Here is a 27,560-nt window from a genome sequence, read left to right on the forward strand (position 1 = left end):
GTTTGTGAAGCTGTGAGGATGTAGGCTGTGTGGCTGTGAGGATGTAGGCTATGAGGCTGTAGTTTGTGAGGCTGTGAGGATGTAGTCTGTGAGGCTGTGAGGATGTAGGCTGTGTGGCTGTGAGGATGTAGGCTGTGAGGCTGTGAGGATGTAGGCTGTGTGGCTGTGAGGATGTAGGCTGTGAGGCTGTGAGGATGTAGGCTGTGAGGCTGTAGTTTGTGAGGATGTAGGCTGTGAGGCCATGAGGATGTAGGCTGTGAGGCTGTAGTTTGTGAGGATGTAGGCTGTGAGGCTGTAGTTTGTGAGGCTGTGAGGATGTAGGCTGTGAGGCTGTAGTTTGTGAGACTATGAGGATGTAGGCTGTGAGGCTGTAGGCTGTGAGGATGTAGGCTGTGAGGCTGTGAGGATGTAGGCTGTGTGGCTGTGAGGATGTAGGCTATGAGGCTGTAGTTTGTGAGGCTGTGAGGATGTAGGCTGTGTGGCTGTAGGCTGTGAGGATGTAGGCTGTGAGGCTGTGAGGATGTAGGCTGTGTGGCTGTAGGCTATGAGGCTGTAGTTTGTGAGGCTGTGAGGATGTAGGCTGTGTGGCTGTGAGGATGTAGGCTGTGAGGCTGTAGTTTGTGAAGCTGTGAGGATGTAGGCTGTGAGGCTGTGAGGATGTAGGCTATGAGGCTGTAGTTTGTGAGGCTGTGAGGATGTAGTCTGTGAGGCTGTGAGGATGTAGGCTGTGTGGCTGTGAGGATGTAGGCTATGAGGCTGTAGTTTGTGAGGCTGTGAGGATGTAGGCTGTGAGGCTGTGAGGATGTAGGCTGTGTGGCTGTGAGGATGTAGGCTATGAGGCTGTAGTTTGTGAGGCTGTGAGGATGTAGGCTGTGAGGCTGTAGTTTGTGAGGCTGTGAGGCTCCTCCTCAGATTTCACATTCAGGTGGTTCACTGCATGATGAGGTTTAGACTGTTTAGTCTGATTTGTCCTTTACAACATGTCAGAATTCACAGTGTGAACATCCATGCTGCTGTTTTACAGCCTGCTTTTAATCTTTTTATGAAATCAGCTGATCTTCATCCTCAACATCATGAAGTGGAGAATAACTTTACTTTCTGCCTTAAAGGTCCATTCACACGTCTGTAAATATTTATTAAACCAATGAAGGAGTTTTCACTGTTTCATTAAACAAAATATTGGAGATGATCTCTGTCCAATCAAAAGGCAAGAATGTTTTGAAAACGTGCACGTGAGCAGTCCAAACAATCAGGAGGCACAGGTCATACAGACAAAACAGACAAATTAAATAATTCATAAATGTTTGGTAATAAATCAGCTCATCTTGTGTGATCTAAGAAGAACAGCGAGAACATCATCTATACAGTGAAGCACCATCATCATCATCACCATCATCATGTAAATGCTACTGGAGCTTTACACGTCGTCAGAGGAAACATGATGGAGGGAAACCTAACAGAGAAGAATCTCATCGTTCAAGAAACAACAAGCTCAAACACACAACCACAATCGCTCAGGATGACCGGGAGTGGACGAGACCAGCTCCTGACTCGAATCCCAGTGGAAATCTACTGAGGATTGTGAAACTCTGAGTCTGTCAGTGATCCTCAGCAGCTTTTGGAGTTAAACCTGAAGCACGTTTCTGCAAACACTTCATGTCCTCAGACCTCTCAGAGCTGCAAACTGCAACTTAAAAATATTTTTCAAATACTATACATTAATTCATAAACACATACGGTTTCTGAATCCTCATTTCCTTCATTCATGCAGTTAGAGTGTTTTGATGACTACAAAATGGACCTAAACCTCAAAGACCAAAATTCATTTGTTTAAAAATATAATACATTTATTTGATAATATTCCCCAAACCACTGTTCAGAGGCGTGAGGTCTGTGTAGGCGAGAGACGAGAGATGAGACGTCAGAGATGAACTTGGTTTTGTATTTAGAAAGTCATTCCAGAGGTGCGGTGTGTAAATTTCTGTAATAAGAAGAGGATTTCATTTAGAGACGTGAGATAAAGACAAAAATCATCTTACAGGAAAACAGGTCACATTTAAAACATCCTTCTGTCTCTGGAATGATCAGCTGTCCCTCCTGTCTGCTCTGCTGGTCTCTGTTTAACTCCTCGTCTCTCATATGTGTCTCAGAACCTTGCTGTTTCCTCCAGCCTGTCCTCTTCCTCCTCCTCTGTGTCCCTGCTGTAATTTTAAGCGAGTCTGAATGATTTGCGCTCGTTACTTTGGTTATTCAGTGCTGAGCTGCCAGGGTCCGTGCGACGAGACGCTAACGTCCTCCAGCGGGATCTTTACGTCTCCCTGCTACCCAAGTGACTATCCTTCGAGCCTGACCTGTACGTGGACTCTGCAGGCTCCGGCCGGCTTTGTCCTGCAGCTCACCTTCATGGACTTCGAGCTGGAGGAGGCTCAGGGCTGCATCTACGACAGCGTGGTTGTCAGCACGGGCGTTAAGTTTTGTGGCCTGACGGCTAACGGACTCACGCTCAACTCCAGCACCAACGTCATGGTGGTGACCTTTAACTCTGATTTTAGTGTCCAGAAGAAAGGCTTCAGTATCAGTTACAGTCAAGGTACGAGTTTAGAGCCTCTTCCTTTTGTTTAGATTTTCACTGGGGCTGTGACATTATTATTATTATTATTATTATTATTATTATTATTATTATTATTATTATTATTATTAAATAATATGTTAGGTGTTTGGATAAACAGCTTATTATTATTATTATTATTATTATCACTATTTCAATTATAATAAATAATTTAAATCAAAAAGAAATAATGATTAAAGTATTTGAAGATTACAGATCAGATTACACTTCAGTTTATTTAATGAATATACTAATGACCACACACACACACACACACACACACTAATTATCTCACACACACATGTAACTTTATTAGGGCTGTGACATTATTTTTATTATTATTATTATTATTATTATTATTATTATTAAATAATATGTTAGGTGTTTGGATAAACAGCTTATTATTTACTATTTCAATTATAATAAATAATTTAAGTCAAAATGAAATAATGATTAAAGTATTTGAAGATTACACACACACACACACACAAATTATCTCACACACACATGTAACTTTTTTAAATTATTAACTCTGTGCATAAAATTTATGTTAAAAATTAAATCTTTTCTGAAGTCATTGTCATAAAAAAAAGTATAAAAAAAAAGTGTTGCAGCCCTAGTGTTATTATTATTATTATTATTATTGTTGTTGTTGTTGTTGTTGTTGTTGTTTATTCATTAATTAGTTTATTTATTTATTAATTTATTTATTTATTTATTCATTTATTTTAATGATTATTGTTTATTTGAATTATTTGTCCTACACGATGCTCTGTGACTGACTTGTGTAGACGTTTTTGTTATGATTTGATTCGCTTCTCCTCCTCACACACTTCCTCCATGTGATGAAACGCTGGTGTTCTTCTCATCAGTACTTTTTCAGCACCTCACCCTGCTCTTCATGCACATCTTATCTCCTCCTCGACATCATGACAAGGTTTCTGCGTTTTTCCTCCTGCTGCTGTAACAGACCCCTAGTGAAAGTTCTTCTCTGCAGCTCTGTGTCCAGATTTAAAACGTCCTTCACCCAGGACCCCCATACGCCCTGAGCGCTGCTCATCACACTGAGGCTTGGCTTTACACACAGCCTGGACACTGTTTAGTGTACAATGTGGTGAAGTCGTGTTTAAGTTGTAAAAATATAAGACAGGATATGTTTTATTCCTTTCTCACTGAATTTAGATGAGATTTTAAAGATCTAAATGTTTCAAGTCTCTTCTCTTTTTGTTCACTTGGTGTTTTTGAGGCTTTGTGTTAACTTTCACGATAAACAGAGGTCTGTGTTATCTGTAATGAGTCTCTCTGCTGCTTCTCCAGTTGCAGTGGCTCTGAGAAACCAGAAGGTGACGGTGCCTCAGAACTCCAAGGACGTGGTAAGAGTGTCCAGCACGGTGTCCATCCCTGCACTGAGTCAGTTCACGGCCTGCTTCGAGATTGCTGGTCAGACGCAGACGGGATCGGGGATCATCTTCTCTTACACGGATAAAGAACCCCACCTGACCTTCGGCAACAGCGGGAACACCATGGACCTGATCATAGGCAACGCCACGTGTCCGGTTAACGATTTAGTCACGTTAGCTGACTTCACTGCCAGCATGCAGCCGTTCTGCCTCACCTGGTCCAGCACAAACGGCGCTGTGGGCGTGTACTTCAGAGGCAGTTACCAGGTGAAGTTCTGCTCGAGCTCCGTGGGCTTGAGAACCGTGATTGGAGGCTCCTTTGAGCTCGGCCGAGGAAAAAAACAGGGCCAAAACTTTGAGGGCCTCATCTACAACTTCCGCCTGTGGAATTCAGCCATGACCTACCCTGAGCTTTCTGCTCTCACCTGCGACACTGTGGGGAACGTGGTGGACTGGGACAACAGCTTCTGGGAAATTCCAGCCTCGTACGCTCAGACCGACTCCAGCCTCAGCTGCAGTGAGTAACATTTCAGTGTTCCTGCTACATTTCCCCTGAACAGTGAAACAGAAAGGTTTCCCTGCTTTCATTCAATTATCTGTCCATTTGTGTGTGTGTGTGTGTGTGTGCTTTGTGCAACAACTTTTACTTTGCCTGCGTCTCAATCCACTCTCTAGTGCACTACATTTACATTTCTGCCATTTGGCAGACGGTTTTATCCAGAGCGACATACAAAATTGCTTTAAGTCTCTATCAATGAATATATTAACACTGATTCAATAGGTTACTTGTCAGGGTGCTGATCAGGGAATCGGCCATTTTAATATGCTTCTAGTGCACTAGATCTCAAACACACTACTCTACACTCCAGTTTGAAGGCACAGTGAGAGAAATTTGTGTGATTAAACACTTTTACATAACATATTAAGCTTCAGTTCTTGGTGTGTTTGGAGTTTTTACAGAGACTGATGAGGAGATTAAACCGTCACTGGAGTCATCAGTGTGTAGTGAGTCAGAGTCTTTAACTGTGTACTCTATATAATGATTCAACACCTAGGGAGCTGGAAAGTGGATTGAGACAGTCTTAATAAATACTCATGTTTGTTATGAAAATTCATGTTCGTTACATCTGTAAGACCAAAGCTAACGAGTTACAGTCACAACACCAAAGCAGGGTGTTGTTCTAAGACAGGGCGGAACTTTGGGAAATGGGCGTGACTTTGTGTTTTTCTTACAAATGGTTTGAACATGAACACTTTACAGTTTTGAGAAGTTCTAAGAGTTGGTGAAGATTCTTCCAAATACAAATACATCTGCAGAATAAAATCCACAAGTTCTTGTCTTTCTAAATGTTTTTCTGTTGGCAAAATGTTGACAAGCTCACAGGCGGAAAAGTGTCCCGGGCTTTTAGATCAAATCAAGCCAGAGCTGAGCTGCCCGTCAGTGGGGCAGATAGAACTGACATCAGGTCCTAGATTAAGTCCGAGGTCAGGTCTGAGATCGGGACCGAGATCAGGTTTGAGATCAGGTCCGAGATCAGGTCAGAGATCAAGTCTGAGATCACGTCTGAGTTCAGGTCTGAGATCAGGTTTGAGATCAGGTCTGAGTTCAGGTCAGAGATCAGGTTTGAGATCAGGTCTGTAATTTGAACATGAGGAAAGAAAAACAGAAGCATCTGATGCTTCGCTGATGTTTGGGTTCGATATCATGGAGCATGCAAATAATCACACTGCAGTATCAGCATCAGCAATAACAACGTTTATAAAATCAGTGTGTCTCAGTCCTCACCTGGCTGTGTGTGTGTGTGTGTGTGTGTGTAAAGTAACACAACTAACCCGCAATCTTCTTTTTACAGACTGTTTCCCACAGTGTGTACATTTAACAACAACGCTTTCCTCAAGCGGTGAGTGTGTAACTAACGCTCGGTTCTGTGTGTGTGTGTGGGGGGGGGGGTATTATTCTCATGGAGCTGATGTGAGCAGCAGCTTCTCTTTCTTCTGTCTTTCAGTTCCTCATGAAACACTGTAAAACACTCTCACACTGTAAATATTTGATCTTCTCTTCACACCTGCCTGTGTTCCTCTGAGGAAAAGCAGCTTCTCATCATCTTCATGTCCTGCAGGATCAGATAGCTTTCAGTCTCACTGAGTGACTTTCATTCACACATTTACAGCTTCCTGGAGCTGCGTGTCTTCCTGCTTTGTTAGTGTCTTTATGACATGGTGTGGTGACTTCCTGTGTTTAGAGGATTTGCACTCGGGTCAGCACTTATTCTTTTTAAAAGCTTTCTTCTGTTCCACATTCCTGAAAAAATGCAGAAGCAAAAACAAAATCAGGATTGGGAGTGTAGGAGATGTAGGAGATGTGGGAGTTGTTGGATATGGAGATGTGTGAGATGGAGATGTAGGAGATGTGGGAGTTGGAGATGTGTGAGATGGAGATGTAGGAGATGGAGATGTAGGAGATGGATATGTGGGAGGTGTAGTAGGTGTAGGAGATGGAGATGTAGGAGATGAAGATGGAGGAGATGGAGATGTGGGAGATGTAGGAGATATTGGAGATGTGGGATATGTAGGAGTTGGAGATGTGGGAGATGTAGGAGATGTGGGAGACTCAGGAGCTGCAAAGGGAGGTTTAATCAGCAGTAACAAACCTCCAGGGTAGATCTGAAGATCTGAGGAAGATCATGTACAGAAACACAGTGGAGAACTTCCACAGGAGGAGATATCACTCAGGTCGATAGGTCTACAGACAGTGATGTAGTGTAGAAAAAATGTAAAGTTTGTGTATAACTGGCTTTAGTGTCCTACATCACACTCAGGTTTAAGAAGCTGTGGAGAAAAGTTCTGAGTTCCTTCAGTCTCTCAGTTTGACCTTAGCTCTTATGATTTTTAATATCTAACAGTTCTCATGTCGTCCACAGGCACCGCTGTTCCAGTGACCACCTCCCAAACCAACAGCTGTGTGTCCTCAGGAGTGAGCTGCCCAGGTACAGGAAAAAACTTCACCTTCTTCTTCTCTGAATAAAACAGATAGATAGACAAACAGACTGGCAGACAAAGAGATAGACAGACAGACTGATAGACAAACAGACAGACATACAGACAGATAGACAGACAGACAGACAGCTCGGTTTTTACCAGTTTAGGACAGTTTACACAAACATCTTTGTCTTTGTATTTTAGTCAGATACAGACTCTCGTCTTTTTTAAGTTGAAACACTCAGTGCTGACCGATCTGTTCCTCACACAGACGTTTCCATTTTACTGTAGGCTTGTAAACTCTCCTCGTTAAACTGACGGTCAGAAGTAAGATGCTGTCCTGCTCCCAGAACTGGACGTAAAACATAGCAGTGGAGTTTAAAGCGTCATTAGCTCTCACTGCTGCTGTATTTCATTTGATTTCACAGTGTAGTGTCTGATCTTTATTACATTATTCATGTTTCTCTCAGTACAGTACGAGTGACTGTAGTTTGTTTTGTCACTCGTTAGCTCGTAACAGACGTAACAGAACAGAAATAAGGCACAGGTCTAACCCTCCGTCTGATCTAGACGTGTTTATTCTGGTGAAAACCTCATGCTGTACTCATGTTTTAGCTGGGAGACTGTTTAAGCTGCTCAGTTCCTCCAGATTTTCAGTGTCGCTTTAAACCTGGTGTTAAAGTCTAACCTTTCTCCATTCCTGCCACCAGCATCTCTAACTACTACCACCTCATCCATTGTCAACACTAACACCATTCCTACTAATGCAAGAACCAACGGTAAGAAAATACCTGAGCCTCACCTCATCAATCCAGAACCTTACACTGAGACACTGAGTCCGTCCATGAGCAAGGACGCAGGAAGGGGTGGGGCTGAGGGGCTGCTGCTGGAGCAATAATAATAATAATAGATAGATAGATAGATAGATAGATAGATAGATAGATAGATAGATAGATAGATAGATAGATAGATAGATAGATAGATAGATAGATAGATAGATAGATAGATAGATAGATAGGGTTATATGCCATGTATGTTTAGAAGTTTCCAGCTCCTCAGTGTGAAACTCCTTCTTGCGTCTCTCTCCATGTGCAGGATTTATACATTCATTCCTTTTGAATTATGGATCTCTATCTATCTATCTATCTATCTATCTATCTATCTATCTATCTATCTATCTATCTATCTATCTATCTATCTATCTATCTATCTGTCTGTCTGTCTGTCTGTCTGTCTGTCTGTCTGTCTGTCTGTCTATCTATCTATCTAACTGTGTGTATGTGTGTGTGTGTGTGTTTTTCATTTCATGTTTTTCATTTCACTATGATCAGTTCTTTCAAGAATCTTAAAGGGTAAAAATATTCAGCTTGTTGACAGAACAGCTTTGTTTACTGTTTTTTTTTTTTCTTTCATGTGGGTGTTTACACTTCTAGTTTCAGGAGAGGAATAAATTTTGGACATATTTTGTTTCTGTAAATACTGTATTGATTCTGTTTTACATTAAATGACATTCCATGTTTATTGGATTTTATATGAATTGTGTTTCTGCTGTTAATGTTGTGTCCTGAGCTGTGGTGTTTAACTGGGACTTGATTGTTTGTTTGTTTGTTTGTTTGTTTGTTTGTATCTGATTTCCAAGCTCTCCTCAGTATTAGTGATAATTGGCTGAACCTTAGACGTCATTTATATGCAAGAAGCTAATCTCATGAAAGTCGCAAACTTTCCTGGTAATTAAAAGTCCGTAACAAAGCCAGAGTTTTATTCTGTCTGATGCTGGATGACTCGTCCGTCTGATTAATTCCATACATAATGTATGACTTGTATGAAGGAATGCAGGCTACAATGGACAACTTTCATCAAAATCACCAGAAATGAAGACAGGAATAACAAATAGAAGGAAAGAAAGACGGGCGTTGTTGTCATGAGTAGAGCGCAGTGAATTTCTTGTGTTTGTACGTTTTTTAGGAAATGAACTAGTTTTATTTTAACAATATATGTTTTGTTCCAATGTAAATGGAAAAGTCATACATTTACAGAGTGGTTTAAAAATGATTGGCACCCCTATGATAGCTAACACAGTCTGACTCCCACAGTCCTGCAGGTTAATATAATGTCCAGTCCTGGGTACTAATCATTATTCCATCATTTCTATATTATGTCAGAAATCATGTCCATTCACTTGAACAGTGCGTAGAGTCTGGTACACGATTCGTGCCCGACTGTTTTGATGGGGATGCATGGCCTCATTAACTTTCCCTTCTCTTTGTCAGATCTTTCTATAACCATTTCCTACACGAGCGCTCCTAGCATTTCTTTAACGGCAGACACCGGTAAGCAGGAGCATTTCCACAATGCTGTACATTTTTCTGCTCACACTCACTCTGACTAGCATGTGTGTGTGTGTGTGTGTGTGTGTGTTCTAACCACTTCCTGCCTCTGTGCTGTTACTAGTTCAAACTACTTCACCTGCTACATCTTCATCAACCAGCAGCAGCACATCTACTGGTAAGGTTCAGTACTGACTGATTTACTGCTGCGGAGCTGAAGCTTTTTATTATACGTCTGCCAGAAAAATGTATTCAACAGATTCTCTCCTACAGGGGTGTGTAGACAGGTGTGTGTAGCAGGTGTATGTACACAGGTGTTTGTAGCAGGTGTACGTACACAGGTGTGTGTAGTAGGTGTACATAGACAGGTGTGTGTAGCAAGTGTACATACACAGGTGTGTGTAGTAGGTGTACATAGACAGGTGTGTCTAGCAGGTGTACGTAGACAGGAGTGTGTAGACAGGGAGGTGTAGACAGGTGTGTGTAGTCAGGGGTGAGTAGACAGGTGTGTGTAGACAGGGGTGAGTAGACAGGTGTGTGTAGTCAGGGGTGAGTAGACAGGGGTTTGTAGACAGGGGTGTGTAGTCAGGGGTGTGTAGACAGGTGTGTGTAGACAGGTGTGTGTAGTCAGGGGTGAGTAAACAGGGGTGAGTAGACAGGGGTTTGTAGACAGGTGTGTGTAGTCAGGGGTGTGTAGTCAGGGGTGTGTAGACGGGGTGAGTAGACAGGGGTGTGTAGTCAGGGGTGTGTAGACAGGTGTGTGTAGTCAGGGGTGAGTAAACAGGGGTGAGTAGACAGGGGTTTGTAGACAGGTGTGTGTAGTCAGGGGTGTGTAGACGGGGTGAGTAGACAGGGGTGTGTAGTCAGGGGTGTGTAGACAGGTGTGTGTAGTCAGGGGTGAGTAAACAGGGGTGAGTAGACAGGGGTTTGTAGACAGGTGTGTGTAGTCAGGGGTGTGTAGTCAGGGGTGTGTAGACAGGGGTGAGTAGACAGGGGTGTGTAGGCAGGAGTGTGTAGGCAGGAGTGTGTAAGCAGGAGTGTGTAAGCAGGAGTGTGTAGGCAGGAGTGTGTAAGCAGGAGTGTGTAGGCAGGAGTGTGTAAGCAGGAGTGTGTAAGCAGGAGTGTGTAGGCAGGAGTGTGTTATCAGGAGTGTGTAGGCAGGAGTGTGTAGACGGGTGTAGACAAGGGTGTTTAGACAGGGATGTAGAAGGGGTGCGTAGTTTGGAGTGTGTAGACAGAAATGTGTAGACAGGGGTATGTAGACTAGTGTGTGCAAACAGGAGTTTGTAGACAGGTGTTTGTTGACAGGGGTGTGTAGTCAGGGGTGTGTAGACAGGGGTTTGTAGACAGGGGTGTGTAGACAGGTGTGTGTAGTCAGGGGTGTGTAGTCAGGGGTGTGTAGACAGGGGTGTGTAGACAGGTGTGTGTAGTCAGGGGTGTGTAGACAGGGGTGTGTAGATAGGTGTGTGTAGTCAGGGGTGTGTAGACAGGGGTGTGTAGACAGGTGTGTGTAGTCAGGGGTGTGTAGACAGGTGTGTGTAGTCAGGGGTGTAGTCAGGGGTGTGTAGACAGGTGTGTGTAGTCAGGGGTGTAGTCAGGGGTGTGTAGACAGGAGTGTGTAGACAGGGGTGTGTAGACAGGTGAGTAGTCAGGTGTGTGTAGACAGGGGTGTGTAGATAGGTGTGTAGACAGGGGTGTGTAGTCAGGTGTGTGTAGACAGGGGTGTGTAGACTTTACCTCCACTGTGTGTGTGTGTGTGTGTGACACCTCGTCAGCCTGTGCTTTGCATTACTTTTCTGCTCTGTGTTGCGTTTTTGTGAAACTGTTCTGTCCTCATCAGTCATTACTCATCACACGGTTTATCCACAGCTGCTGCTACTAATCCCCTGTCCATCCTTTCAAGCAAGGGTAAGAACACTGTATTTTCTTGTGGAGGTCTTGATGTGCCTCCAGTAATTCCTTTAGGTATTATTTGTTGTGTATTGTACAACATCCTCCTGAAATTCATTCACTGAGAGAGATGACTGACTCGTCATAAACACCGTCTCTCAGTACCAGTGACAGAACCCTCACCTAGATGTTCTTTCTTTAGTTGGTGGTTTTGATGGTACCCTCGGTTCCAGGGTGTTACGCAATAACATAAATCTTTCTTTCTTTTTCTTTTTCTAACTTTTTTTGGACAGTGATGCTTTTTGGTTACGTTTTTTCATGGGTGATATTTCAAAAGATGTAAATTCTTGAAAGCTGATTCTAGCAAATGATAAGTTTTGTTACAAAACATCTGCTGGACCACCGCCCTTAGAGTACTCCCTAGGATTAGCAAGGTATTTGTAATCAGGGTAGAAAGTGCAAGTGGAATCCAGCTAGATGTTTGGTTGCTAGACGTTGCACAAATAAAGATCAGCTCTAGGTCTTTCTGAGAAATTCACACTTGACTTCACTATAGGCCATTATTGTGAATATTTTTTATTGTGAGTAAACCAGTACTACGTAGTTGAGAACATATATGTTGTAGTTCCCACTTTTGAGCACTAGGTGCAATGATAACTCCATAGAGCTAAATGGAACACTGCCCTGTGTCTTTTATGGATCACCCCTCCTGATCTAGAGGCACCTTGAAGCTCTGTCAGTGACCTGTGGGACGTCCTGGTGGCTCTTTTTATTTGCTGTCCTGTAGTGCTTGGGGGTCTGGCCAGCAAAGTCTCTACAATCTATGACACTGGACCTGCACTGAGCCCACCATCCTTTTCTTTTCCACTCTTTGTACTTTTTCCTTATTTATTAATTGGCCTTTTCCATTTGATCTTCTCAGAGTACAGTCAGTTCCAGCAGAACCACTTTCCGGGTCTGTCCTGAGTGTGGTCTCTGGGATTGGATTTGGAAACCTGTGCTGCCTGCCTAGGTGGACATTAAGCTGCCAGTCCTGAGCTGTAGAACAACCTGACTGATGAACTTGCTTGCTATAGCCAAAATCTGAGCTCAAAATGAGGCAAAATGAGTCATTCTGGTGGAACTCTAAAAGTCTGCCCTGTTGGCTCGCTCTCTGTAATTATCAGATCAAAGATTGAAAAACATGATATTTGGCTGAATGTGATAATGACCTCATTTGAAACTGAGAGAACTGGATTATGTGGATTATAGAGCTGCAATACGTTACAAAAAATTGTCATTGTCCTAATTCTTTTTACATTTTTTAATTCATTTTCATAAACAATGTTTTGTTTTATTTTCATTTATTCATTTATTAATCAGGTTTGTGTTTTTAATCATTATAATTGGTCATTTAATCAAGAACTTATTGATGTTATTAATGTTCCACATGAACTCTAGATTCATCACATTCATTTCCTTTCCTTTCCATTTCTGTACTCACTCCATCTTTTTGTCATTAGTCATCACAAGTGACTTCAGTTCTTACTAAATATTCCACAGTCTCTCCATGACTTCATCATAAATAACTCTAACATGGCTGGGATGTTCTTGATTTGCTGAAATCTGCTGAATCTATCTAAATCTAGCACTAATATTTCCTCATTCCTACTTACTAACTTCTTCAAAATATGAAGGATCCTATCACCCTTGGTACATTTTTTATCTACAGATCTCACAGAAACTGTTTAATGTTTGTCATAATAATGTTTGTCAGTAAGATGAATAACACCCTGCTTTTCCATTCCCACTGACCTGACCACTGGCTGCAACAGAGAAAGGGACAGCTGTGATTTTTTGGTCATTGTTGCGGCTACCTCCACGCTCAGCAGTTATATCCTCAGCTCCTCCTCCTTCTCAGCCTCCGGTTGCTCCTTCTGGTCGCAGTTCCAAAACCTCTCTTGGCTTTATCTCCACCCCTCTCATTTGGCCTGTAAGAAAGAAACCAGAGACCACAGTAACACAGGCCCCTAAATACCCTGCTATACATATGACTAAAGCACCTCCCTTAGCGACGAAAAGCATGACGTACGTGTCTCCTGAAGCTCTAACCAATGCCAAGAAAACTAACTTCACAACTAGAAGGCCAACTTATTCCCACGTACTGTGGCCACATAACCAGACTGAAAAAGTTGAGTCCTTCCCGGTTGTATCAGTCAGTAATCGTAAGAATAAACCATTGACTCCACAGTGGGACTTGAGTGAGAGCAACGAGAACAGCTCTGAAGAACTCGACTTTCCATCAGGGTTTGGCTCAGAATCATTTCTCTATGATATTGATTTAGATGAAAATCTTTTCAGTTTATTTGAATTCGATGCTACTTACTCTCTGGATGAAGGTCTGGCCACAACTAGCCCGAACATATCGCTGTTAGAAATGGCAAGTGCTCCTACTACCAAAGACAAAGACTCCTTTGAGCAAGCTGAAACACAGGACAGCATGATGCTTATCAAAGCTCCAGGAGGGTCAGATGTGCAAACGAACCAATCTGGACTGAGCAGACTAACTGGACAAACAACAGATCCTCCCTCCCTCTCAAGACCATCAATACCCCCAGCCTTCTCAGGTCTAATGAGAACTGTGCACTGGGATCTCCCAGAGGTAACAGGTACTCAGTGCATCTTTACAGATGTTAGAAGGTATCACCAAGGGTGTGTCAAGGTGTCACTTCTGTCACCAACAGTCATTGTGCATGGGCAGACAGGAACTTTAGAGGAACAGTATAAATTCACAGAAACCACTCCTGGCATAGCTGCCTCACTAAAGTATCCCTCTGATTATATCGTTCATCAAACAAAATTGTTCACAGAACCTTTGACAGTCGATCAGTACCCTTCTCAAAGCAGCAATCCCTTCAGAGCAGAAGCACCAAGCCCAGTGCCTGCAGTGGAGGTTCATCATAAATACACTATCAGGCCCAGTCCACTGTCACTTGCTGCTCTTTCCTCAACTCCAACATTTGGCACCTCTGAAAGCTTCCGTGCCTCTGGTGCAAAAGATAATGGAGACCTGGCTCTGCCTCCATCAGAGAATCTATTAATCTCAACTCACAACCCAGTCAACTTTAACTCTTTGAATACCCCTAGCTTTGTTGCTTCCTACTTGGTCACTGAGAGTACAGTTGCTGAATCGTTGGTGGTCGGTCTGTCTACATTAGATCCACTTCAGGGTCTGGAGCCATCACATGTAAACAGACCTCTTGAGCCTCCATACAGACAAAAAGACAATAATCCTTCAGGGGTTGATCAGTGGGGTCTGTCACATGTCTTTAATATATCTGTCATTGTCAGGTCTGAGATCCTGACAGACAAGTGGGACATCTCTCCTTCCTCACCCCTAAATTCACAGCTTGAAATGAGAACACAGAGGAACGATGGATTGCTCACGCTCAGCTCTGACAACAATTTTGACTCATCTCCTGCTTTACTGGATGCCTTGAAAGGCACAGAGGAGGACAGTGTGACTGAGGCAGGGGGCTATGCAGGAAATCCAGCAGCTCGGTCAGTCTCATTACCCTCACCGTCCCTCTCACACTCCATCCCTCTGGACTTCCAGAGAGGACTGTCTGTATCTCAGAGTGGAAAGAGGACTTCAGATTATTCTGATGACTCTCACGAGCATTCAGAACTACTTGCAGATGAATCTGTATACTCTTTTCAGTCTGAGGAGGATGTTGATGAATCCACCACCATTCTAGAGACTCAACTTTTCCCTGACTTATCAGCTAATAGTGACATGTATACGAGGACCTACAGTGACATTAGCACTAGCAGACCACAAATTCCAATTAATCCATCAAGGACTTACAGCCACGATAGAACAGCTGTCTCCAGTAGTTCTGAAAGGAGTCGGATCTCCAGTACAGCCGTTACAGAGGACACTGGAGCCCATACACTCACTATCTCACAATCTAAGCAGCTGAGTAAGGATAGCTCTCTGATCTCCAGCTCAGTTTCCCCAGTGACCTCAGTCTGGACTGTGGATGTTCCACATCTACCAAATACACAACATGAACACATGCCAGGTTTTCCTCATGTACCCAGTGCTTCCACCTTTCCCAGCAGACTGTCATGGCCTTCAACATTAGAAGCAAGTGTACATAGCCTTGCTCTAGACATTCACCCAGTGGATACTAGCTTTGTAAGTGCGGACCTTCAGGATACTAAACATGCTCAGTTCTCAACAACAGAGCAGCTTTTTTGGTCTGAGAATGAATCAGCAAAGCCCTCCAGCAACAGCAACAATGTCCCGATTGTTCGTCCCATCACCACAGATAGAGAAATGCATCCATCTCCCCCGACTGCTTACGACCAGTCCTTTGTCTCCACAAATGGCACGCTTCCTCTGGCTTCCCCTCCTCAGGGAGTCATTGCAGACTTACACTCAGTGCCCACTGATGCCACCCATGGAACCTCTACAGACACCTCTGAAATTATCCCATGCCCATGTAAAACGTTTTTTTACAGTTCTTGTGATTGTGGACTTTCATCTGGGAACAGTATGTTTTCCAATAACGACTTTAGATCTTAGAAAGAGATGTAGCTCCTGTAGCTCAATCATATCTTTGCTGCTGATCACAGAATGATGGTGTAGCGGGGAGAAATAATCAGCTTGTCCTCTTGTCCAGATTTCAGAAAGATCTTGATTGTGTTTTAGTGGAAGTAGATAGATATTAACAGTAGTTTTTGCACACAAAAAAACCCAACCAATTTCTCTATGTTCTTCATGCTGCAGTAGCTTCTCCATCTGATTTTTTGTTTTCTTTCTTAGGAGACCGCTCTACCAAATGTTTCTAGATCTTTCACATGTTTAAAAGAATGAGCTGTGTGAGAACTTGCTGCTTAATAGATTGCTTTGTGGTGAATGTGTTTATCTTCCTGTAGTCTCCTAAGAAGGTTGTGGCATGGAGTAGAGATGCATTGAGTTCTAATCCTACACTAACATTGTGAAGCGTGACCGCCATCGTGTGATGACTGTGGGGCACAGCAGGCTGCTTCACACAACTCAAGCGTTTGAAAGACCCGTATTCTAAACCTTGTCCATTTTTATCCTTTTAAAATACACAGCCTGTTTTTACTCTGCCTTAAGAATTAATTACTCATAATACCTCTGACCTGTGACTTGTGCACACCTGTGTAGAATAAACCAGGAAATAAATATAGATAGATAAATAGATAAATATATATATATATATATATATTTGCTACACAAATACACTGTTATATGTTGAGTAAACAGACAAGCTGTAATGGTACTCCAGAAAGTCTCCCAACTAGTGCAATTCTACAAAAGTGAGATGTATTTATTTTTAATTATGATTTGCTCTGTGGTCTAATTTCGGCATTTCTGCAAATGTTCTGTAAGTTGCTGTAGTGATATCACAACTACAGTGGAACCTTGGCGTACAAATGTCCTTCCTTATGAATTTTTGCTTGAAGAATTGAAATTCTGCAAGAAATATGCATCAGCATACCGAACTGAATGCCGGCTAAGTTGCACGTATGTCAACTTGTTAGCATTAGTGGAAAGCCAAGTGAAGCCAACCAAAGTGAGTTTACGAATTTTATGAAAACATTTTTCAGTCAGTGAAAGCTGTTGGAAAGAGTTAACCCACGCTACCATCGGTGCCTTTGGCATGCGTTCAAAAGCTAGGTGATTTTTGGGGTGTTTTTTTGTTGACAGATTGGTGACATGGGTGGTCTGTTCTATTTTTAGTCCAGGCTTGGTGGCACGACTTCCTGTGAGGACCCTTGACATGGAATGCTTGGCTTGGGTCAGTTCTTTGTACACAGCCGTACAGTTTACATACGCTTCGTATTGAGAATATTGGTCATATTTTTGAGGCGGCTGGAACAGATTTTCCAGAACGAATTAAATTCCTATGTCAAGGTTCCACTGTATACAGTATTTATAACTAGCAGTCCACTTTGTTATGTTTATAATCTATGGATTAAGAAAATCAGGTTTCTGTAATACGGGCCCTTTAAATGAGTAAAGATTACGCATTTTTGGACAGGATTATACAATAAAGCGTAAATGCTAAGTGGACAGGATTAATCAGTTAACTAAGGTTTATTTCATTCTTAAAGTGTCCTCTCTTTATTTTCCTCCTGCTGTGCTTCACAGTCTACTGCACTACTAAAAGATTTTTACCACTACTAACTTTCGCCATGTTTATTCCCGTTAATAAACTGATCTTTATTTCTATTTGACTTTTCAGAGTTTAACTTCTACAGGATTTCTTTAATTCTATCAGATGATCTGCAAATCACAGATGAAGCTGTAGAGCAATGGGTACGACTCCACTCTGTATCTGCTGTAATACAGTGTATATAACATATTTGTGTTTATATATATAGATATTTGTGTGTTGGTACTTTTCTACAGTTGAACCAAACATTCCAGGACTGGAATCACACTATTTATGCAACGAATATCAGGTGAGAAACCTCCTGATGTCACTGGATATCAACATTCTTGTTGTTGTTGTTGTAGTGTATTTATGTCCACTTTTTTCCCCCAGCATTCTCCTTGGCACTGAGTCCTCCGGAACGACAGTCAAGAGGTAAAGCATCACTTTTACTTATACACACGCACACACATACAGTACACACTTATATACATACGATACACTCCTTATGAATTATGGGACTTCTTGTTGTTTTTCCAGATACTCCTGTAAGGCTCTGCTGGTGTATAAAAACACTACAGGTAAACTTCTGACCGATGCTGACATCATGAACAGGCTGAAGGGCGCTTCTGCAGCCAGCTTCACGTTAGAGAACATCACCGCAAACACAGTTGGTATGAACCGTCATCAAATTCCACTTTAAATTTTATTTTTTTTAAACTTTATTATTGATCTTCAGACAAAACCACAAAATGATCTGTTTGTTTTTCAGTATTCTTTGTAGAATTGATTAATATTGAAATGCAATAAAACTCTGTTCAAATGACTTGTTAGTAATTTTTCTGATTATATATTAGGAATCCTAGAGTGATTTTTGTTTACTTGCACCAACATGTTAATAATTTTGTTTACTGTCTGTGTCTGGTCACTTGCTAGCGCCAGAATTTGAGTCTCTATAGAAGCTTAAAGCAGTATTTATGCACTTGACAGTAAACCTGATAACATTCACAGTGTTTGTACACAGTAATCTAACCGATGGTCTCTTCTCCAGAAAACTGTCCAGCGGAGGAGATGCCACTGCATTATAAATGGCCGGAGAGCAGACCGTTAGCCACTTATTTCATTCCCTGTTTCCCGTATAAAGAACAGAACGCGTCCAGGAGATGGTGTGTAGACACTCAACACTCCTGCACTGATTCTAGATGTAAATCCTCTAGATCTTCCTTCTGATCCTGAAGATGTGTGAGATGACGTTTGTTTTTCTCTCTCAGCATGATCAGCCCGCACAATTACTCATCATTCTGGGAGCAGCCAGACCGCACGAACTGCAAAGATATAGAAGAAATTGAAGTTTCACAAGGTGACATTGTGTTCTTTTAGCTCTTGAATTAAAATAAAGATGAATTCATTACGTCACATTTTCTTTCTTTCTTTATTTTTAAACAGAAAATGCTGCAGACGTAGCGGTTCAACTTGCCGACATCACAAACAACGAGCTTTCCAATGCGGAGCTGTCGAAGGTTGTTACCGTGGTGACCAAGCTGGTGAATGTGGCCCGAATTAACTTCACCTTGGCTTCCACTGTGGTCAACATCATTTCCAACGTGATGGTCAGCTCCGAGGCAGTGCAGCTGGCTAACTCAGAAATGTAGGTGTTTTCTAGCTGATAGTGACTGTTCACTCCATCCAGCACATGCAGTGAGTTTTGTGTAAATATGACCACACTGTGAAGGATAAGCTGACCACACACTCAGTGTACTCAGTACTCCTTCAGCTTAGAAGTTATCTCCTTCCTTCTTCTAGTCATGGACAAGTACTGATGAAATCTTAGTTAATGTTATTAATAAAGGCTTATAGTTCAGAATGTGTTTATGATTCAGCTTCATGATGTCAGTCTGATCTCACGCTGAATAATGACCTTAAATTTAAGATCAGAACTGAAAGTTTTTATTAAACAAAATAAATAAATTCTCTGAATAGTTCTTTTAGAGTTATTTCTGAATATCGATGTGTGTCATTTTGAAATTGTGTCATTTTCTTCCTTTCTTTCAGGGCACTGAGGACCATGGACAAGCTGGTGCAGAAGATCGAGTTTGATGGTCCTTCACTGACCATCACCTCCAAGAACCTGGCAGTGGGAATCTCAGCTATCAACACCAGCAGTTTTCCCGGAGCTAATTTCAGTGCCTTCATGGCTCTAAACTCCTCAGACCCTCAGGTACACCTGTCTGTAGCGTCCACAGAGGCTGCATGTGTCACATATCTCAATTTCTTCATGGGATTAAATGAGAACTGGTGCTCTTTAGAAGAAACTTGATTTCTAACAGTTAGTCTAGAAAAAGAAGACAACATGCTTCTGTACATTCCTGCTCTCTCTGTTTCAGATCGATTTTGAGTCAGAGGTCCAGAACCCTTTAGCGAGTGTCTCACTCCCTGCCACTTTGCTCCATAACCTGAGTGAGGCTGATGTTGAGATCATCTCCAGAATTCACTTCATGTTCTTCAGTAAAACAGGCTTGTTCCAGGTGAGCGCTAACCCAAACCCACTTTTACAGTCAGGTGTATTTGGATTAAACTTTAATTAAAGGGTATTGTTAGCATGTAACATCTGAGTTATAAAGTCTGCATGATATTGAATACACATTGTTCCTCATGAGAAATCTCACTTCTCTATTTTCTGATGGGGATTTTGTATCTACAGCATTTTGGATCATTAATGGTAAGGCAATAGATTCCACATCATTGTGTAAACTAACATATAACCTGTGATATGTATAACACATGTTTCAGCAAGATATTAGTGAAAACTGATGTTTGTTTGCCTTAAATACATATTAATATGAGTTCACTCTGATGTCACTCTGACATCACTCTGAAGTCTCATTGATGTCACTCTGACATCAATCTTACATCAGTCTGTCACGCTGATGTCACTCTGATGTCACGCTTACGTCATTCTGATGTCATTCTGACGTCACTCTGATGCCAGTCTATGTCACTCTGATGTCACGTTTACGTCATTCTGATGTCATTCTGACGTCACTCTGATGCCAGTCTATGTCACTCTGATGCCACTCTGATGTCACTCTGATGCCACTTTGACGTCACTCTGATGTCACATTGATGTCACACTGATGTCACATTTACATGCCACAAAGTCGATGTGTTTACAGCAGTCAGGATCTAATATTTTACTTATATTTTTGTCATATATAACAAGTCTTCTGTTTCTTTATTAATAATACTTGTATAAAAACACTTATTTGGTAAGTGTGACCTTAAAACCAGCAAATATCAGGGATCTCTGACCAAAAAGAGAGATTTTTTTTATTAATCTGACTTATTACTGGTTTATTACACTAAAGAGTGTAAAGAGAATGATTCTGATCCATACACACACAGGGAGATCACACACTCAGTCCTCTGTAAAAGAACTGACCTCAGGGACTTTCACACTAGCACTTTAGTCTGAAACAGTACACAATAAAGTCTGTAAATGTCACACTTAAGCTTTAAATGACAAGAAACATCTGTTTCACACAGACAATGAAAAACATTACGGTGTGAATGAAACAGCTTTTACAAATCCCTGATTATTGCTCTCATGTGTCACTAATCTAATATCTAATCTAATCCACTAAACCCAGGATTTAATATAAACATGAAGATTAATGTGTATTTATTGTGTACCTGCCTCTAGGACCAGCAGAACAACAACCTGTCCTTGAACAGCTATGTGGTGGCCAGCAGCGTGGGAAACTTTTCCATCAGTAATCTTAAAGATCCCGTGCAAATAGAGATTGCTCACCTGCAGAATCAGGTATCAGTCCTTCTGCCACTGGAATGGACGCATGACAGATTCTGCTGTCCTTCTGCTGTGTTACTCACATAGTTGCTATGAAACTGTTCGTAATGAACTCGAAACCTTCAGCTTTTTTTAATTTTTTTTTTTTTTTTTTACCAGAATCAGAACCGATTGTGTGTGTTTTGGGATTTCAGCATCAAAAGTAAGTGTGTTATATTAGTTCCTGAGCTAAAGTGTATGTTTTCTTTCCTCTGTGTGTGTGTGGGTCAGAGCGCAGCATCACTCTGAATTATTCTGTTCTGTAGATGGCACAGGAGGCTGGAACAGTGAGGGGTGTCGGGTCAGCCCAGAGTCCAACAGCAACAAGACAGTCTGCCTGTGTGACCATTTAACACACTTTGGGGTTCTGATGGTGAGATACATCTCCTGTTTATTCTGGGTTTAACTCAGTCATCAAAATTATAATGAGACAGACAGACAGACAGGCAGACAGACAGATAGTCGGGCAGTCAGACAAACAGACAAGCAGACAGACAGATATCGATCAGTCAGACGGACAGTCATACAGGCAGAGAGACAATTCAGATAGACAGTCAATCAGTCAGACAGACAGTTGATCAATCAGACAGTCAAATAGACAGACAGACAGACAATTGGTCAGTCAGATAGAAAGTGAATTAGTCAGTCAAACAGACAGTCAGACAGACAGACAGTCTGCCTGTCCAGACAGACAGACAATTGGTCAATCAGGCAGTCAATCAATCAGACACTCAAACAGACAGTCACACAAACAGTTGATCAGTCAGACAATCAGACAGACAAACAGTTAGACAAACAGACAGACAGACAGACAGACAGTTGGTGAGTCAGATAGACAGACAGTCAGACAGTTGGTCAGTCAGAGAGACAGACAGACAGTCAGATAGTTGGTCAGTCAGATGAGAGACAGTCAGACAGACAGTCGATCTGTCAGACAAACAGTAAGACAGACAGACAGACAGTCAGAGAGACAGACAAACAGACAGACCAGTCAGACAGTTGGTCAGTCAGATAGACAGACAGGCAGACAGACAGTTTCACAGTTTGGAACTCTGTAAAAACATACCAGTAAAAATGTAAACTGCCCACAAGTTTTTAAAACTTGGCATTTAAAACATTTCCCTATGCATCTTCCTGGATGGAGAAGGTCAGCAGTAGAGAACTCTTTTGGGTTTGATCTTCTGTGTGCTTGTGTAGGACCTGAGTGGAGCTTCAGTAAATACAGACGAGAAGAACACCAAGATTCTCACCTTCATCACGTACATTGGCTGTGGCGTGTCAGCCATCTTTTCAGCTGTAACCATCCTAACTTATGTTGCCTTCGAGTGAGTTACTTTTCCACAACTTTGTGTTCGTTCATATCCAAAGCTAGGAATGATCTGAAAGATCTGTGAGAAGAAAAGCGTTCTCATGTTCTGGTCTTTAGATGATGTGTGCACCTGTGGCCAGATGTTTTAAAGAGAAGAGATTACATGTGGAGTTCTTGTATCTTGATTGATGATTAGTTGATGTGTGAGACCTTGTGAGATAACACTGACACACACACTGATGCTGAAATTGCAGGAAACTGCGTCGAGATTATCCGTCGAAGATCCTGATGAACCTGAGCACCTCGCTGCTCTTCCTCAACATGACATTCCTCCTGGACGGCTGGCTGGCTTCCTATGAGATGCAGGGTCTGTGCATGGCCGTAGCTGCCTTCCTGCACTTCTTCCTGCTGACCTCGTTCACCTGGATGGGCCTTGAATCCGTCCACATGTACATCGCCCTGGTCAAGGTCTTCAACACCTACATCCGGAGGTACATCCTCAAGTTCTGCATTGTTGGATGGGGTAAGTCACCTCACTAAGCCCCGCCCACTTCTACATTTACAGTCTAATCTATAGAATCTTATAAGAACATCATCACTGATACATTAGAAATAATTCTACATTAGAGTGAGAGATGATCATCCTCATCAGTCTCTGTCACAGATTTACTCCTGTGTAATTACTGCTGTGTATTTCTTCTCCATGATGTAATAAAACTCTATTATAAAATATTTATAACATCTGTATTCAGGTCTTCCAGCTGTGATTGTAGCTCTGGTTTTGGCTTCTGATAAAAATTCCTATGGAAAAGAGTTTTATGGAAAAGGAGCAAGTGGCCAGGGATTATCGGAATTGTAAGTTTGATACATACATGAAAACATACACACTGTACATATACACACTACATAACACTACACAACACTGCACACTGTAGATATACACACTACATAACACTACACAACACTGCACACTGTAGATATACACACTACATAACACTACACAACACTGCACACTGTAGATATACACACTACGCAACACTAAACTACACACTGTAGATATACACACTACACGACATTACACAACACTACACTACAATACACACTGTAGATGTACACAATATACAATGCTACACAACACTACACACTGTAGATTTATGCACTGCTATGCACAATGCTACATAACACTACACTACACTATGCTACACCATGCTACACAACACTACACTGCACTACACAACACTACACTACACTATGCTACAATATTCTACACAACACTACACTACACTACACTATGCTACAATATTCTACACAACACTACACTGCACTACACAACACTACACTACACTATGCTACAATATTCTACACAACACTACACTACACTATGCTACAATATTCTACACAACACTACACTGCACTACACTATGCTACAATATTCTACACAACACTACACTACACTACATTATGCTACAATATTCTATACAACACCACACTACACTATGCTACAATATTCTACACAACACTACACTGCACTACACTATGCTACAATATTCTACACAACACTACACTACACTATGCTACAATATTCTACACAACACTACACTACACTATGCTACAATATTATACACAACACTACACTGCACTACACTATGCTACAATATTCTACACAACACTACACTACACTACATTATGCTACAATATTCTATACAACACCACACTACACTATGCTACAATATTCTACACAACACTACACTATGCTACACTATGCTACAATATTCTACACAACACTACACTACACTACACTATGCTACAATATTCTACACAACACTACACTGCACTACACTATGCTACAATATTCTACACAACACTACACAACACTACACTACACTATGCTACAATATTCTACACAACACTACACTACACTACACTATGCTACAATATTCTACACAACACTACACTACACTATGCTACAATATTCTACACAACACTACACTATGCTACAATATTCTACACAACACTACACTATGCTACAATATTCTACACAACACTGCACTACACTATGCTATAATATTCTACACAACACTACACTACACTTCACTACACTATACTATTCTATGCTACACAACACTATACTACACTACACAACACTATACTACACTAAACTACTCTATGCTACACAACCCTACACTACTTTACACTACACTACACAACACTACACTACACACTGTAGATATACACACTGCTATGCACAAAGCTACACAGCACTACACTACACTATGCTACACAGCACTACTCTACGCTACACTACATTACACTACACACTGTAGATATATGCACAGCTATGCACAATGCTACATAACACTACACTACACTATGCAACATTATGCTACACAACACTATACTTCACTACACTACACTACACTAAACTACTCTATGCTACAATATGCTACACTGCACTACACAACACTACACTACACTATACAGCACTACACTACACACTACAGCACTACACTACACTACACAACACTATGCTACACAACACTACACTACACTATGCTACACAGCACTACACTACACAACACTATGCTACACAACACTACTCAACACTACACAACACTATGCTACACAACACTACCCAACACTACACAACACTACACTACACTATGCTACACTACGCTACACAGCACTACACTACACAACACTATGCTACACAACACTACACTACTCTATGCTACACAACACTACACAACACTATACTACTCTATGCTACACAACACTACACTACACACTGTAGATATACACACTGCTATGCACAAAGCTACACTACACTACGCTACACTACACTACACTACACTACACTATGCTACAATATTCTACACTACACTACACTATGCTACAATATTCTACACTACACTACACTATGCTACAATATTCTACACTACACTACACTATGCTACAATATTCTACACTACAATACACTACACTATGCTACAATATTCTACACAACACTACACTGCACTATGCTACAATATTCTACACTACACTACACTATGCTACAATATTCTACACTACACTACACTATGCTACAATATTCTACACAACACTACACTACACTATGCTACAATATTCTACACTACACTACACTATGTTACAATATTCTACACTACAATACACTACACTATGCTACAATATTCTACACAACACTACACTACACTATGCTACAATATTCTACACTACACTATGCTACAATATTCTACACTACAATACACTACACTATGCTACAATATTCTACACAACACTACACTGCACTATGCTACAATATTCTACACAACAGTACACTATGCTACAATATTCTACACTACACTACACTATGCTACAATATTCTACACTACAATACACTACACTATGCTACAATATTCTACACAACACTACACTGCACTATGCTACAATATTCTACACTACACTACACTATGCTACAATATTCTACACTACACTACACTATGCTACAATATTCTACACAACACTACACTACACTATGCTACAATATTCTACACTACACTACACTACACTATGTTACAATATTCTACACTACAATACACTACACTATGCTACAATATTCTACACAACACTACACTACACTATGCTACAATATTCTACACTACAATACACTACACTATGCTACAATATTCTACACAACACTACACTACACTATGCTACAATATTCTACACTACACTACACTACACTATGCTACAATATTCTACACAACACTACACTACACTATGCTACAATATTCTACACTACACTACACTACACTATGTTACAATATTCTACACTACAATACACTACACTATGCTACAATATTCTACACTACACCACTACACTATGCTACAATATTCTACACAACACTACACTACACTATGCTACAATATTCTACACAACACTACACTACACTATGCTACAATATTCTACACTACAGTACACTACACTATGCTACAATATTCTACACTACACTACACTATGCTACAATATTCTACACAACACTACACTACACTATGCTACAATATTCTACACTATAATACACTACACTATGCTACAATATTCTACACAACACTACACTGCACTATGCTACAATATTCTACACTACACTACACTATGCTACAATATTCTACACTACACTACACTATGCTACAATATTCTACACAACACTACACTACACTATGCTACAATATTCTACACTACACTACACTACACTATGTTACAATATTCTACACTACAATACACTACACTATGCTACAATATTCTACACAACACTACACTACACTATGCTACAATATTCTACACTACAATACACTACACTATGCTACAATATTCTACACAACACTACACTACACTATGCTACAATATTCTACACTACACTACACTACACTATGCTACAATATTCTACACAACACTACACTACACTATGCTACAATATTCTACACAACACTACACTACACTACACTATGCTACAATATTCTACACAACACTACACTACACTATGCTACAATATTCTACACAACACTACACTACACTACACTATGCTACAATATTCTACACAACACTACACTACACTATGCTACAATATTCTACACAACACTACACTACACTACACTATGTTACAATATTCTACACTACAATACACTACACTATGCTACAATATTCTACACAACACTACACTACACTACACTATGCTACAATATTCTACACAACACTACACCACTACACTATGCTACAATATTCTACACAACACTACACTACACTATGCTACAATATTCTACACAACACTACACTACACTATGCTACAATATTCTACACTACAGTACACTACACTATGCTACAATATTCTACACAACACTACAATACACTACACTATGCTACAATATTCTACACAACACTACACTACACTATACTATGCTACAATATTCTACACAACACTACACTACACTATGCTACAATATTCTACACAACACTACACTACACTACACTATGCTACAAT

General features: G+C 41.0%; 1 protein-coding gene across 20 annotated transcripts in view; it reads left to right on the plus strand.

Annotated features, from left to right (window-relative positions):
• The window catches only part of adgrg6 (adhesion G protein-coupled receptor G6), a 58,630-nt gene that overhangs the window by 22,308 nt on the left and 8,762 nt on the right, over window positions 1-27,560 (plus strand). For 3 of the 20 annotated variants that reach the window (XM_058391985.1, XM_058391982.1, XM_058391973.1), the window contains exons 3-26: window positions 2,255-2,590; window positions 3,926-4,525; window positions 5,862-5,909; window positions 6,930-6,995; window positions 7,698-7,766; window positions 9,258-9,317; window positions 9,439-9,492; window positions 11,184-11,222; window positions 17,465-17,538; window positions 17,632-17,684; window positions 17,768-17,809; window positions 17,915-18,048; window positions 18,426-18,540; window positions 18,646-18,734; window positions 18,821-19,022; window positions 19,427-19,592; window positions 19,759-19,899; window positions 20,076-20,093; window positions 21,075-21,194; window positions 21,339-21,381; window positions 21,485-21,591; window positions 22,416-22,543; window positions 22,782-23,050; window positions 23,280-23,382. In XM_058391985.1, coding sequence (XP_058247968.1) covers window positions 2,255-2,590; window positions 3,926-4,525; window positions 5,862-5,909; window positions 6,930-6,995; window positions 7,698-7,766; window positions 9,258-9,317; window positions 9,439-9,492; window positions 11,184-11,222; window positions 17,465-17,538; window positions 17,632-17,684; window positions 17,768-17,809; window positions 17,915-18,048; window positions 18,426-18,540; window positions 18,646-18,734; window positions 18,821-19,022; window positions 19,427-19,592; window positions 19,759-19,899; window positions 20,076-20,093; window positions 21,075-21,194; window positions 21,339-21,381; window positions 21,485-21,591; window positions 22,416-22,543; window positions 22,782-23,050; window positions 23,280-23,382 — 3,076 coding nt within the window. The other 17 variants (XM_058391974.1, XM_058391975.1, XM_058391976.1 and 14 more) reach the window with 17 other exon arrangements.

Source organism: Hemibagrus wyckioides, linkage group LG06 (assembly GCF_019097595.1).
Source record: "Hemibagrus wyckioides isolate EC202008001 linkage group LG06, SWU_Hwy_1.0, whole genome shotgun sequence".
Lineage (NCBI taxonomy): Eukaryota > Metazoa > Chordata > Actinopteri > Siluriformes > Bagridae > Hemibagrus > Hemibagrus wyckioides.